At 41.0% G+C, this 16,636-nt stretch overlaps 1 protein-coding gene across 4 annotated transcripts in view; it reads right to left on the reverse strand.

The window, feature by feature from the left end:
* Positions 1-460: 460 nt before the first annotated feature.
* The window catches only part of LOC125459526 (Wilms tumor protein homolog), an 83,074-nt gene continuing 66,898 nt past the window's right edge, over positions 461-16,636 (reverse strand). Inside the window, exons 6-8 of one of the 4 annotated variants that reach the window (XM_048546056.2) lie at positions 9,599-9,688; positions 8,422-8,505; positions 461-1,943 (exon numbers count right to left, since the gene is read on the reverse strand). In XM_048546056.2, coding sequence (XP_048402013.1) covers positions 1,822-1,943; positions 8,422-8,505; positions 9,599-9,688 — 296 coding nt within the window. In that variant the 3' untranslated portion in view covers positions 461-1,821. Of the gene's footprint in view, positions 1,944-6,809; positions 8,199-8,412; positions 8,506-9,598; positions 9,689-16,636 lie in introns of those variants that run through there. The other 3 variants (XM_048546055.2, XM_048546058.2, XM_048546057.2) reach the window with 3 other exon arrangements.

Genomic DNA, 16,636 nt, shown 5'->3' on the forward strand with positions numbered 1-16,636 from the left:
AGTGGCCCTGCTGTCCAACAGAGCTGTTCACCTCTGACAGCTCTGATTCCAAATATAGGCCTGCAATGGTCTGCCAAGTGATAGGGTGCCCAACACGTGGCAGGACCTTCCCAAAAAGCAGTAAATGTGAAGTTCTTACTGAATCTCAAGCTGTCCGTTGAGACCCCCTTCATCTGCCCTCCCCTCCACAACCACCTAAAGTCTTTCTATAAACATCAATTTCATTTGTCATTGTTGATGACTTGCCTTATGTGACATGAGCAGATTACTGCTGAGACCAAGGGGGAGCGGATTGTCATATTGACCAGAACTGGAAGCATTCAGCAATACAAAGTGGCATTCAGGAAACAACAAGGCACCAAAAATAGGACACTAAACATTAAATAAAACAGCTGCCAGACTTCTATCGCTTTCTCCTTTGTGGTCATCTGTAATTAAGAATGCAGTGGGGGAGCGAGTATGGTGGGGAGGGAGAATGCTGCTTGCATTTTCAGTGTTATCAGAGCACATTAAAGCAAACAAACCAGATCTGTGACGTACCTATTCTTCTGTTTATTCTCTACTTTTAATAACCCTCCTATTTTTGGGCACAGCAATACATTATCAGATATATACATAATAATTTCCAGCTGGTAGCAGTAAATAGATGAACAAAGAAACATTGGGTACAGTACAATCCATTACACTAAAAAGATTTCTTCACATATCATACTTGAAGATTTCTGAAAGTCATTAAGTTACTTATTTTCAAGAGGAATGGTTAATGATAGTTGTGGACCAGCCTTTTTCTTTCATTTAACTATGTCTGTTAACATTACAGCTAATCAGCCACATAGCCAGCGTGGCCTTTCGATATATTGTGTACAATTTTTTAACAAGGTGTTTGTAAAGCATTGCTGGTTAACCTTACCTCTTCCTTAACGTAATTTGACTAAAGTACACTTCAAATTGATAAACAACATCATTGCCCCACTTAATTGCTTCTCCGTGAATCTACTATGGGGTTCAAAAGACAGGTTAACCCAATAGTTTTAATGCCCACCTGCATGTTTGCCATTTTTTTTTCACTCGTTGCGTGTCACATGGTTACCATACATCTAGATTTCCATTTTGTTAAAAAAAAAGCAAATGAGATACAGTGGTATTCAATTCCAACAGGTCTCTATTTACATAATATTTACAAAGGAGTGTATGAATTGTCATACAACCCAAGAACAGTGACTCAGTGAACACCGCCACTGCCCAATTTGCAGTGTCTTGTTACTGACTCCCATTAACAATGGCTACATGCCTTGAATCCACCTCTTCTTTCACACTCAGACCAAGGTTGCCAACGTCCCAGAATGTCCTGGGCAATTTCCAGGAATTTCTGGCTGACGCTACTGTAAATAGTCCAAGAGTTGAATCAAATGAGGTATCACAGAAAGTCTCCACTTTCTTTGTTTCCTTTCAACACATCTGTTTTTTTTTCAGTTGTAAGCAGTATTGATGATACTGTTTTCGAGGATTGGGAAATAAGGATACTGTTCATTTGATCACGGGCTGAGTACGGTTTGAAGGCAGAAGGCGACAAAACCTCCATGAGTACTTTGAAGCAGAGTTGGCAACCCTGGCTTGAACAATAAATGGGAAGAAGAGGCGCAATACAACTACATTGGTGGTGCATGTATCAGGTAGGCATAGAAGTGTGGACATTGATTCTGTCCCATTAACCTGTGAGTTATTCAACATTTAGAGCAGGGGTGAACATAAGGAAGTAGAGTTCCCCAGCAGCGTGTGTTGTCACTTTTTCTTTGAGTTCGTTGCAGTCATGTTCACCTTTTAGAGAGTAAGCTGAAGTTTGGTCAGGTTTCTCTGGTGCATGTTATGGTGGCGAACCAGTTCATCGGATCTGGCAAACTTCTTCTGACAGTTTGGCCACCTACAGCTAAAGGGCTTTTCACCTGTTAAAACAGCAGCCCTAATGAACTTTTAGTTTTTTTTACATTCAAGGTACCGTCGCTGATACTACTTAAACATGATCCATCAAGGATTAAATCGATTAGAATCTTGACCTCTTTTCAGATCTTTATTCTCTGTGGTTGTGTTACACAGGACTTTTTGTAGTGGTTTAATTCATGGGAAGCACCCTCATAGCTTGTTTATTTTTTGTCAGTGTATATGCACCTAATACAATAATTAAACCGAGTTACAAAATTGTTTTATTACTGAAGTTTCGTATTTATACAGCTGGTGTCATTATTCATCAACTCACAAGGAGAGGAAATATGGCAAGGATCAATGTCATTATGAGTCGGACAAGAATTTAAAATGTGCACTTTTTTCTTTTGTTGCCACTTCTATATCATTCTATTGGAATGGCAGCGTTTTCAGAAGAGAATACCAATTTAGGAAAGAAGTGAAATAAGAAAACAAAAATGATCATTTGGACATAAAGCCCATTCCTGTCCTGTCCTGTCTATTTTTAATGCCCTCATCATGAAGAACATCCTACACTTTTAAACAACTGAGGGAATATGGTTTATCTGACAAAATATGATGATGTATTGAAAAATTCCTGCAAATGCTACAGAAAATTACAGGCCAGTAAGCATCACATCGGTGGTAGGAAATTATTAGAAAAAATTGTCAGGGACAAAATCTATACGCATTTAAAAGCAAATGGACTTATAAGTGATAGACAGCATGATTTTGTACGGGGAGATCGTGCCTCACTAACTCAATCGAATTTTTTGACAAAGATGATTGATGATGGAAAAGCGGTTGATGCTATCTGTATGGACTTCAGTAAAGCCTTTGACAAGGTTTCTCATGGCAGCTTGGGACAAAAGATGAAGTCACATGGTATCGGGATGAGCTAGCAAGATGGATACAGAACTGGCTTAGATATAGATGTCAGAAGGTGGCTGTGAATGGATGCTTTTCCAAATGGAAGGCTGTGACAGTGGTGTTCCATAGAGATCAGTGCTGGGATCTCTACTGTTCGTTGTCTACATACATGATTTGGAGGAAAACATGGCTGGTCGAATTTGTAAGTTTGTGGATAATACAAAGATTGCTGGAGTTGCAGATAGAGAGGAGGTTTCTCAAAGGATGCAGCAGGATGTAGATCAGCTGGAGGCACGTGCGGAAAAATACCAGATGGAGTAATCTGAACAAATGTGAGGTGATGTGTTTTGGAAGGTCAAGTACAGGGTGAAATTACACAGTGAATGGCAGAACCCTTAGGACTATTGATAAACAGAGGGATCTGGGTGTGCAGATCCACAGATCAGCACAGGTAGATAAGGTAGTAAAAAAGGCCTATGGCATGCTTGCCTCCATTGGAAGGGTAATTGAATATCTGGACAGACAAGTTCTGCTGCAGCATTATAGAACTTCAGTTGGGCCACACTTGCAATATTGTTAACAATTCTGGTCACCACACTACCAGAAGGATGCAAATGCTTTGGGGAGGGTACAGAAAAGGTTTACGAGGGTGTTGCATGGTATGGGGGATTTTAGCTATGAAGAAAGGCTGGATAAATTGGGTTTGTTTTCACTGGAATGCAGGAGGCCGAGCAGCAACTTGACTGAACTTTACAAGATTGCTGATAGCATGAATAGAGTGGAAAATATAAGGCTTCTTCCCAGGATGAAGGGGTCAATTACTAGGAGGCACAGGTTCAAGGCGTGTGTGTGTGTGTCTGGGTTGGGGGCTGGGGTCGAAGTTTAAAAGAGATGTGCAAGGCAAATTTTGCACATAAAGTGTGGTGAATACCTGAAACACATTGCCAGAGTTGGTGCTGGAAGCAAACGCAACAGCAGCATTCAAGAAGCATCTGGATGAATACATGAATAGGAACTGAATAGAGGGACATGGACCCTGTAGGTGAAGGCAGTTTTAGTATGGAAGGACAAAATGTGTTGCCGCAGGCTTGAGTGCTGAAGGGCCAGTTCCTGTGCTGTTTTATTCTTTGCTCTTTGTAATATGGTCTTCGTAACCACATATGACTGTTATTCAGTCTGACACATTGTTTCCTATGTACCAACCCCAGCCTCTTAGATTTTATCATGATCCATGGATAATGTTAGCATTTTGGCCGGTACCTAGCTGGTAAATCACAAAAAGATGACAGCACAGATGGGGAGCCATTCAGTCCATCATGTTTTAATTAGATGGACTCTCAGATGGAATTACATATTTCACGCCATTCCCTGGGATTATCCCTGTGCAAACCCCAATTCCATTTTCAATCAGTCATATTTAAGCTTTTTTGGACAATATTTAACCTGTTTTTGCTCAATGATTGTGTCAACGATGGGAAACTATGTCAGAGGGATGAGTTGCAATGCACCAGCTCTTACCATAAAGCCTAAGTAGACTTTACTAAATGATTAAGGATATTATTTCTGGTGGGGAGTCAAAGACAAGGAATTCAATGGTTTTAATGTGCCACTGGAACAAAGTTTGGATTTGTTTTGACAGAAAATTGTGAAAGTGTGGAATGTTATCTAAGGGATATGGTAAAAGCAGATATTGCTGTACTGTTCGAGAAAATTGAATAAATACAAGAAGCAGAAAAATGGACTAGGCCATGGCACATGAAGGAGCAAGAGATTCATTTTGAGTTTTAGCAAAGAACTATCAGCGACGTGGTGCATCAATTGGCTTCCTTCTAAGGTTTTAGAGCTTTAAGTTTTGAGAACAGATTGCATAAACATGGCCTGTATTTCTTGAAGCATGAGGTCCAGAAGTGATCTGATTGAGGTTCGTAAAATGTTGGAAGGACATGGTAGGGAACAAATAAAGAAGCAATTTGTTCTGGTAAGAGCTAAACGTTATGGGAACACAATTAAGAGGATATTTTTCACAAGAAGACTTGTGGAAATCAGGAATTGTCCTCACAATAGGCTTGTAAGACAAGTAAACCTAAATATGACTGAGATCGAGATTTGTGCTATGTAAGACTTGAAGGATAATGGTTGTGATGCAGGTCAGCCAGTATCTAACCAAATGGGCTGAATGGCCTGACCCAGTTATTAATGTTCTTTTGAACCCATGCTGTAAATTTGCTGCTGTAAACCACAACTCAATGGAGGATGACCTCTTCTCATTTCTTTGAATTTTTAACTTTCTAAATTCCCTTCAGTTTGTATTAATGGCCCAAGTTACACCTACACATGCCACATCTCTCAGCATTTTAAAGAATCACATCATTTCCTCAATCTATCTTTCAGAGAAACTAAGTTCATCACTCTGAGCTTGTTGTCATGGATCAGAACCCAAGATGCATGAATCATCCTTCCCCTTCCTCTGAACTACTCCAGTGCAATTTTTAAAAGCAGAGGCTGACTGGATTGCACACCATCATTTCAAATTCAGTTCCTCTGCTAATCCACTTTAGAATAATAGAAAGTAAATTAATTCACTGAAATTATATGGTGAGGCCTGGGAGAGGGTGCAGAATATATTGGAATGGTCCCAGGGATGAGGGATACCAATTATGTTGTGTGACTGGAAAATCTGTTTTAATTTTATCCTTACAGCAGGGAGTCTTATGGGAAGATTTGATAAAGGACAAATTTGTGAATGGCTTTGATTCGTAAATTAGCCCATAGAATGAAGGAATAGAAGCCAGCCACTCTGTTCCGAAAATCAATGAAATCAAGGCTGATGTAATAATCCTCAACTCCACTATCCTGCCTTTTCTCCATTACTCTCCATTCCTGTTACAGCCTTCAATATACTTAACAACCCAGACTTGGCAGCCCTCTCCGATGAAGAATTCCACAATTCACTACACTTTAAGACAGAAATAATGAGTAACTGTTTTCAGGATTGGAAAGGTTGATAATGAGAGGATGCAGACTTAAGGTGACTATTGAAAGAACAAGGTGTGAGATGAGAATGATAACATTTATGCTGAGAGCTATCTGGAATGCGCTGCTTGGCTAGGTGGTGGGAACAAAGTTATTGATAAGATTCAAAAGGGAACTGGACAAACACTTGATGGGGAGAATTTGCAGAACGAAAGAGATTGAGTAGGAGGTGGGATTAATTAGACAGCTCTTTCATAGAGATGAAACAAGGATGATGGCCAGAAGGCCTCCCTTTGTTCTGTAGGATTCTTTGATTTTTAGGTCATTGCACTCAGGCTGCAGTGTTTTGACATTCCCTGTGGGACTGATCCTCACAAAAGAGAACTTTGGCAGATTCTGGGTGCTGGACATCTTGTTTTCAATCCATGAATAAGTCTCCAAAAAGTTCTGAGGTACATACATGATCCCTGTAAGCATCACTTTTAATGGGGAATTGGGAACTTTAGCATCAAGTCACAGCCTTAAATAGATTCCAAAGCCTTTTTTTCTGCCCCAGCACATTGTCCCACCTTTAAGCCAGAAAGAGCACCAACATGACTTTTCAACATCATGGCCTCTGGCATTTCTGACTGACCCTGCTAGGTATGGAATCAATATTTATTATTGTTAGGCTGTATAAGAATATTTGATGCCCCATACCTTATTTCCTTGCATGATCTCAACACTATATTTGTATTTTTTAACTAATTTATGGTGTAGGTCTTTGAAAGTAAAGAAATTATTTTTGATGAAGTGTCATTCGCACAATTTTAGTGTTCATCCAGTTATCATGTTTTAAAGAGATTGGCACTGCCATTAACATTTCAGTGATGGAAATTTATCACAAAAATATTAGGTTTTTACAAAATGACAACCAACAAGAATTTCTACCCTCAACTTGAAAGGAATTTTCATTCAGTTATATTTTTACAAATTGAAAATGTGGATGCAAACCCATAGTTGAGATATTAGTTTTACATCTTATTGACTCATTATTGACTTCAATGGAGTATAAATGCAATAAACCATTTCAGTTCCACCTATCGATGGGTCAAGTTATACTAGACACATCCCTTCTCCCAACCCCAAAGACATCGGTATCTGTGTCCATACATTAAGGCAAATAATCATTTTATTTTGTACATTGGATGAATGTGAGTCAAGCTGCCCATGAATTACAAACTATTAAAGTCCTGCCAAACTTTGATATAAAGTTTTGTATATATTAAACAGAAGCTATAGAGTTTACATGTGTTGACATGAAAATGCTGTCAAGAAAAGGACAAGTGCAATCAAATTAAATTAAATCAAATTAAAAACATTTGTTATTTCACAAATCATTGATGCTGTGAAAGATTGGAGCAGATTTTAACCCTTTGAGGACTATGTTACTTTAACTATAATGATAGCCAAAAGTACAATTTACACAAAGTTTTGAAATTTATGAAACAATAATAAAATCATGAAAAGTATTTTTTTCATTCCTAGGATCCATTCTAATCCTACTTGGAGAAGAGGGTGTCAGATGGCAGGTAAACTAAATCCAGGTGGCTCCAACGAGTCATATTTAGCACTGAAAGTGCAGAAGCAAATCAACCCTCTATGATAGAGTTAAACATTCAAAACCTAAGTTAGGTAAGTCCACAGTACTTAAAAGCACTGCTGATTTGACAAATCAATGGCACACCTTCATAAAATCTGTGAAAGTAGTTCTACCTCCGAGTGCAGGGGATTCTTTCAACTCAGCTTGGGTAATTCTGCAAAACATTTGCCAACGGAGCAAGGGAGTGCTATCACAAAGAGGAAGCTTGCTCTCCGTTAACAAATTTAATTCCAGCACCACTTTTTAAATTTTTAAATGCTCCCTAAGCTTTGGATCAAGCCAACTGTTTCCAAATTTCTCTGACCTAAGGCAAACGGAATGCCTCCTTATTGGGCAAACCGAACTTACACTTGCCTCATGGACTTGGTCTGGAGGTGGTGGAATTCTTAAATTCTAATCATAAAAATAACATTTCAGAAAAACTGACTCTAAGGCTTTTATGGGCTGATTTTGAATTCTGCCAGCCTCCACTAGTGAAAATTTCAGTTTGGTATTTGAATTGGTTTCCAAACAAAATATCAAAGATTATAACAGAATTCTCTTCTGTGTGCATTTTCAGGGTTGGTGGTGTGTAGATTAGGGGCGGGTATTTAAATATATAAAAGAAACTGGTATGTCTGTCTCTCTCCCTGCTACAAGTACACTTCCCTGTTGACCTTTCATGGAGTGGCATTGATGGTGGTCATGGAGAAGTCCGCAGGCCCAACCATCCTGCCCTCCCAGCTCAAGGAGGCTGCGTTTCGGCCAGCAGCTCCTGTGGGGAGAATAAAGGGAATCAATTGGTGATAAAACTCAAAAAAAATCCTCATTTAAGAATTATCCTCTTTTTTTAAGATTAGGCATTAGCTCCAAAAATAACATTTAGTGCTCAAAGGGTTGACGTATTACGTTAGCAGCGTGAATATTAGCTGTTAAAATATTAAAATCCGCGTCTAAGAAAGTAAAATGTCAAAAAAAAGTTTACGCACTTGTTTTACCTGTATGAGTTCGAGTGTGAGTCTTTAAATGGTCAGAGCGGGAGAATTTACGCTGACATGTTTTACACTGGAATGGCTTTACCCCTAAGGAAGGGAAGAGAAAGCAATTCTAATCAGGTTGTCCAGCTTAGAAAGTATGCATAAAGACTTAGTAGGGACAAAGGTGATAAAGTGCTGAACAGGCAAGTATAGGTGCTTCTAATATGCTAACTAAGCATACATGCCTTTCACCACTAGAATTCAGTGACAGGACTGTGTCCCATTTACCACATGCACTGCAGCAACTTTGCAAGACTCCCTTGACAGCCTCCCTCAAACTTGTGAACTTGAACATCAATAAGAACAAGGGCAACAGACGCATGGATGCAACACCAACCAGTAATTTATGCAAAATCTTGATACGCAAACATTTAACTGTTCTTCATTGTTGCTGGGTCAGAATCCTGGAAATGTCTTGCCATAAGCAATTTCAAACATACAGAGTGCAGGCAACCATGAAAGCAGCTCACCACCAGCTTCTCAAGGGAATTAAGGATGGGCAATTATCTCTGGCATTGTCTATCATGTTTGTAGCCCATGAACAGGGTTGTCAGAGAAAAGGCAGGCTAATGTTCTCACTGTAGTTAGCATTCTGCGTGTCATACACATTGGTATTAACTTATACATTCACGTACTTGCAAAATTTTTCACCACTGTGTATGGTCTGTGCATCACGCCTTACAGGAAACCACCATGAATAGAAAGTAGTCAGCCTGTGAAATACATTTGTCACCTACTGTGTTGATTCTGCTCACCTTCCAGAGGGAATTTTATCTATTCCTGATACGTGTTATATGGAATATGTCCTTTTTAAAGATAGCACTTACTACATGTGATCTCCTGGACTGGCTTTAACAGCTGAGCGGATCAGACAGGGATTTAACAGTGTATTTTTTAAGTTACTTGCTCTTGGCTACTTTCTGTTGTATTGCCTCTCCCAGGAGGTTACATGGTTGAGGTGGACATGACGTGCAAGAGGATATCTGAAGGACTTAGTCATTATAATCCAGCAACCATGAATTGTGGGCATGCCTGATTTACTAGCTGGTCTTCCCTTGCCCATCAGCTTGTATGATCATTAATAATTATGCGGAACTCAGTGCATTCAATTACTTTATTAATAGAAAGACATTCTTACCAGTGTGTCTTCTCTGGTGTCGTTTGAGTTGATCTGAACGGGAGAATCGTCGGCCGCAGTCCTTGAAATCACACTGATACGGCTTCTCTCCTTATCGGAAATGAAAAAAAAGTTGCATGTCAGACTTGTTACTCAGGTGAAGTAGTGAAAGCACCATTTAAAGTGTTTTTTTCAGTATCTTTGTATCTGCAGACAACGACAACTTACATTATAAAGTCCCTTTATTAACATAGTAAAAAGTAATAAGGTCATCGAAAGAAACTGGACACTGCAATACAGAGACAGCATCAGGACAAGTGGTCTAAAGCTTGGTCAAAGAGATAATGTCCAAGCAGCAAAGAAAAGGAGGAGGAGAGATGTGAGATTTGGATTTTGGAATTCAGAATTTAGGGTCTAGACAATTGAAGGAGCAGCCACCATAGTTGAATAGCTGGAGTTGAAGGAATGTAGAGTTTTCAGAGGGCTGTAGGACATGTGAAAGTTACAGAGAAAGGGATGGGACATAAAGTTGGCATCTGGGAATCAATTCCTCAGTTCTGATAAGGTCTGGAGCATTGATTATATTAGAATTGAAAATTGGACAGTTTCTGTAACAAACCATAATGCTAGCTTGATTTCTGGGCAGTAAGTCCATAATCTCTGGGCATAATAATTTTACACTCTAGATTAGATTCCCCACAGTGTGGAAACAGGTCTTTCAGCCCAACAAGTCCACACTACCTCTTGAAGCATCCTACCCAGACCCATCCCCCACTATAACCCACACACCTCTGAACACTACAGGCAATTTAGCATGGCCAATCCACCTAGCCTGCACATCTTTGGACTGTGGGAGGAAACCGGAGCACCCAGAGGAAACCTACGCAGACACGGGGAGAATGTGCAAACTCCACACAGACAGTCATCCGAGGCTGGAATCGAACCAGGGTCCCTGGTTCTGTGAGGCTGCAGTGCTAAGCACTGAGCCACCGTGCCGCCCTAAACCTACAAAAGCCATTTCAAACATCTTATCAGTGCCAGCTGAGCACCAACCTCGGATAGTATCAGCGGATTCACATTATCAGAGACCCATAGAATCACAGAATTGCTATGGTGCAGGAGAAGGCCATTTGGTACATGGTGCCTGCATGGGTCCTACTCCTTTGTACAAATTTCCTGCTTTTTCCCCAAATCGCTGAGCACCATTTCTATTCAAATAATCATCCATTGCCCTCTTGAATCCTACTACCTTAATATTTCTAGGCAATGTATTCTACACCCTAACTATCTGGTGTGTGAAGATATTTTTTCTCACATCACCATTGCTTCATTTACACATCACTCTAAACCAACGTCCTCCCACCCACCCTCCTGCAAAAATTCCATCCCCTATTCCCAATTCCTCTGCCTCCGCCGCATCTGCTCCCAGGATGAGGCATTCCACTCCCGCACATCCCAGATGTCCAAGTTCTTCAAGGACCGCAACTTTCCCCACACAGTGGTCGAAAACGCCCTTGACCGCGTCTCCCGCATTTCCCGCAACACATCCCTCACACCCCGCCCCCGCCACAACCGCCCAAAGAGGATACCCCTCATTCTCACACACCACCCCACCAACCTCCGGATACAACGCATCATCCTCCGACACTTCCGCCATCTACAATCTGACCCCACCACCCAAGACATTTTTCCACCCCCACCCTTGTCTGCCTTCCGGAGAGACCACTCTCTCCATGACTCCCTTGTTCGCTCCACACTGCCCTCCAACCCCACCACACCCAGCACCTTCCCCTGCAACTGCAGGAAGTGCTACACTTGCCCACACACCACCTCCCTCACCCCTATCCCAAGCCCCAAGGTGACTTTCCATATTAAGCAGAGGTTTACCTGCACATCTGCCAATGTGGTATACTGTATCCATTGTACCCGGTGTGGCTTCCTCTACATTGGGGAAACCAAGCGGAGGCTTGGGGACCGCTTTGTAGAACACCTCCACTCGGTTCGCAATAAACAACTGCACCTCCCAGGCGCAAACCATTTCAACTCCCCCTCCCATTCCTTAGACGACATGTCCATCATGGGCCTCCTGCAGTGCCACAATGATGTCACCCGAAGGTTGCAGGAACAGCAACTCATATTCCGCTTGGGAACCCTGCAGCCCAATGGTATCAATGTGGACTTCACAAGCTTCAAAATCGCCCCTTCTCCCACCACATCCCAAAACCAGCCCAGTTCGTCCCCTCCCCCCACTGCATCACACAACCAGCCCAGCTCTTCCCCTCCCCCCACTGCATCCCAAAAACAGCCCAGCCTGTCTCTGCCTCCCTAACCTGTTCTTCCTCTCACCCATCCCTTCCTCCCACCCCAAGCTACACCTCTATCTCCTACCTACTAACCTCGTCCCACCTCCTTGACCTGTCCGTCTTCCCTGGACTGACCTATCCCCTCCCTACCTCCCCAGCTATACTCTCCTGTCCACCTATCTTCTTTTCTCTCCATCTTCGGTCCGCCCCTCCCTCTCTCCCTATTTATTCCAGAACCCTCACCCCATCCCCCTCTCTGATGAAGCATCTAGGCCTGGAACGTCAGCTTTTGTGCTCCTGAGATGCTGCTGGGCCTGCTGTGTTCATCCAGCTCCACACTTTATTTTCTTGCCCTCTCATTTTTGTTTACTTTTAACAAGGAGAAACTACTTCTCCCTATATACTCTGCACAGCCAACACATGCTTTTTGAAAACTTCTACTAAATCTCTCAGCCTTCTTCTGCCAAAGAGAACATTCCCAATTTGAATCTATCTTCATGATTAAAGTTTCTCATTTCTGGAACCATGGAGATATGCAGCCTGAGGATAGGAACATGCATTGAAAGGCATATTCCTTTATCTTAGATATATCCATGTGTTTTGTAACAATTAATGTATGACAATGATTACTGAAAAGGAATCCACACTTGCTACTGCATTTCCAACACTGGCACAGCTCAGTTGAAGTGTATTTACCTCTCATTCAGGGTTCCATAGGATCAGGCCTCACTCTAGAAACTTGAGCACTTGATCTAGGCCATCACATCAATGTAGCACTGCAGTGTGCCTTTCACAAGAAACATTACATGGAAGAAAATTGTTGTGAAACTAGAAAGGGTTCAGAAAAGATTGAAGGATGCTGCCAGTTTGAGCATCTTGGAAGAGGCTGAATAAGCTGGGCTATTTTCCCTGGAGCATCGGAGGCTGAGGGGGTGATCTTATAGAGGTTGAGAAAATCGTGAGAGGCATGGATAGGGTGAATATTTTTCGCAGGGTAGGGGAATCTAAAACCAGAGGACATGGGTTTCGGATGAGAAGCACAAGAATTAAAAGGGACTTACGAGGCAAATTTGTCATGCAGAGGGGTTGGAATGAACTGCCAGAGGATGTGGTGGAGATAGGTACAATTAGAACATTTAAAAGGCATCTGGATGGGTACATGAATAGGATGGGTTTAAAGGGATATGGGCCAAATGCTGGCAAATACCACTTGATTACATCTCTCAGACTCTATGACTCTACAATTCTGTCTTAGGTGGATGTAAAATATCCCTTGGGCAATTTTTTAAAAGGAGCACAGAGGATCCTCCACATATTCTGGACATACTTAACCTTTAATTAACATGAGAAAAGCAGATTTTTCGATCATTTAGTTAATGGCTCTTGGTGGGACCTTGCTGTGCAGAAAATCAGCTACCATGTTTACTATGACAGAGGCTACACTTCAAAAGTACTTGATTAGTTGTAACGCATTTCAAGCCATCCTCTGGTCATTATGGTCTTTGCACATTGTCGTTAACAGATTCATGTAGAGAATTTGAATTGAGTCTGGACCACACAGTGCTGAGACTGCCCATTCAGCCTGATAGCCAATCCTAGTATTCATTTGCTACATTTGTTCCGATCTTACTTCATCTCAGGCCATTAACCTACCTATTCCCTTTCCATTCATATACCTATCCAGTTTCCACTTGAAATCTTCCACGAAATTCACCTCACTTAAACTGTGTGGTGATCCATTAGGAGTTAAAAGTTTATTCTGTTGTAAAAATATGCAAAATGGTTACCGCATGTTGAGGTGAATGGGGAAAATAGCAGAACTGACCATATAAAAATTACCTCAGGGTTAGGGGTCATGAAACATTTCAGTGTTGATTCGGCTTAATTGATATCATGTAGTGTACTGCATCTGGCACTGGTGCTGAAAATGGTCAATTAAACCCTGACCACAGAGATTCCCCCAGGAGTTGCAGTTCTTTACAGGAAATGGTCTCTGGGCAGAGTTAGTCTTTGACATTTTAAACAACTTTTGTGGTAGAGCACTACCCGAAGAAATGAGATTCTTGTTTAAAAAGCAAACTGTTATTCAAAATGTCTCTGTGTTTAAAGCAGTCTGAATTAATACGTATCATTAATAGTCCAGTATATGGCTGCTTTTTAGCAAAGCCATATGTTTTAGATATTAGAATGAAGCAAAATGGTATTGGATTGAATTGAAATTTGCAGATAATATATGTTCTTCCTTAAAAGAATTATTTGAGCAGTCATGTTTTAAAACATCTGGCTTGGGCTGTATCAGATGTTATGCTTGGCTATCGTTAGCTATATCTCAAGTCAACCTGACGTCTGCTCGCTGCAGTCTTCATCCTCAAACAGCTTTTTCTTCAAGCTTCAGTCTTTTCTGATGAGTTTTTGCAGCAACTAAATGTCAATTGCAGGTCAATTGCATAAAAGCAACATCAGCAAGGGCCGATTTCTATATCCCCAGGCAGATCACTGGAAAGGCCATTAATATGTGGATTTGGTAATACTTTTAAATTATATTTTAGTTAAAACAAAATGAACCTTGAGATATTTGTCAGGTGTGGCATATCAAGGGACAGGAGGCCAATGTGGGTAAGTGGAGTTGAGGTTCAAATTAAGCTGTGATCTAAATGAATGGAAGCACAGGCCTGAGGGGTGGAATGGCCTATCCCTATTTCTATGTTCCAATGTTCTTATTTCTCTCAGAGCAGTTTCACATTCATACATATTTTGGCACAATGCAACAGCTGTATGAGAAAAAGATGGCATTTTAATTTTCATAAATTGTTGCCTGTGTTAGCCTAATCCAAAATAAAAAGCAAGAGTGTCCAAAGTAGAATAATTTCTACATACTGCCTTCATTTCAAACATATTAATTTGTGATGGGTAATCCAAATGTCGAAAATAAGAGCAGTCATAGCCATTCGGCCCATCTTGCCACTCAACATTACTGTAGCTGACCCTCCATCTCAATACTATGATCCCATTCTTTCCCTTTACCCCTTGATGCCTTTACCTTTCTGAAATTTATTTTCTTTCTTAACTATATTCAGTAACTTCATCTCCACCATTCTCTGAGTGAAGAAATGTCTCCTATCTCAGTCTGAAATGGCCTGCCATGTTTTCTGTAACCGTGACTCCTTGATCAGGATCCCTAGCCAGGGGAAACATTATCAATACATCCAGTCTGTCTAGACCTGTCAGAACTTCTAATGTTTTATTGAGATCCCCTCTCATTCTTCTAAACTACTGAATACTGGCTCAACAGACAGACATGACAAACCTACCAGATTGATCTGGGGAGCCTTTGGTGTACTTTGTGTCTAAAAAGTACAATCTTTTAAAATAAAGATACCAAACCTGTACACAATCCTTCAAGAGTGCTCTCACCAAAAAGCTATATGTCTCGATTAAAAAACAAAGAACTGTGGAGGCCGGAAATCGGAAGCAAAAACAGAAATTGCTGAGAAAACGCATCAAGTCTGTCAGCATCTGTGAAGAGAAAGTAGAGTTAACATGTCGGGTCCAGTGACCATTCTTCACAACTGGAGAACAGGTAGATTTGTCCTAATTTCTGTGTGCAGGACATACCCGGGCAATTTTTCACATTGTCAAGTAGATTCCAGTGTTGTAACTGTACTGGAAGTGCTTGGCTAGGGGAGCAGTGAGTTCCGCAGCAGAAGTTTTCGGTATTATTGCCGGAATGTGGTCAGGGCCTGCAGTCTTTGCAGCATCCATGAAGTGAATCAAATTTGCTGAAGACTGGTATTTGTTAGTCTGGAGACAAATGGAGGAGGCCGAGGCAGATCATCCACTTAGCATTTTTGGCTGAAGATGAATGTGAATCCTTCAGCCTTATCTTTTGCACTGATGCATTGGGTTCTTCCATCATTGAGGATGGAGATACTTGCGTAGCCTTGTCCTTCAATGGGTTGTTTAATTGCCCACTACCATTCATGACTGGATGTAGCAGAACTGCACAGCTTAGATCTGATCCATTGGTTGTGGGAATGCTTAGCTCTGACTATCACTTGCTGCTTATGGTGTTTGGCACACAAGTAGTCCTGTTTTGTATCTTCACCAGGTTACCACCTCATTTTTAGGTATGCCTGGTACTACTTCTGATATGAGCCAATTCTTTATCCATGTTAGTACACTACCCTAAATCCTTTAATTTTACAAACAAATCTCTTACGTAGGACCTTACTGAAAGCCTTATGAAAGCCCAAGTAAAATATATCCGCTGGGTTCCCCTTATCAACACTACTAGTTACATCCTTGAAAAATTCTAGCTGGTTTGTCAAGAATGATTTTCCTTTCAAAAATCCATGTCAGATTAACTCTCACAAATTTGTTTAAATTGATTCAAATTCAGATTCATTCACCTTTGGAAATCCATGCTGACTCTTCCTAATCAACCCACTTTTTCCCATGTGACTACAAATTCTATCCTGAATAATTCTAGCTGAAGATTGAATGATAGCTGAAGAGCTTCACACTTGTCTTGTGCACTGATGTGCATTACAATTGCAAACATTTTTAGAGCCGATCCTCTGATTAGTTGTTTAAATGCCCACCACCGTTCATGACTGATGTGGCAGGACGACAAAATTTTGATCATTTTGTGGAATCCCTTCACACTGTCACATACTGCTACGACTATTTGGAATGCAATGTATCTTCAGTTGCAGTTTCATCTGGTTAATGGTAGGTATGTTTCCAGTCAATGCCT

This window comes from Stegostoma tigrinum, chromosome 17 (assembly GCF_030684315.1).
Source record: "Stegostoma tigrinum isolate sSteTig4 chromosome 17, sSteTig4.hap1, whole genome shotgun sequence".
NCBI classification, from domain to species: domain Eukaryota; kingdom Metazoa; phylum Chordata; class Chondrichthyes; order Orectolobiformes; family Stegostomatidae; genus Stegostoma; species Stegostoma tigrinum.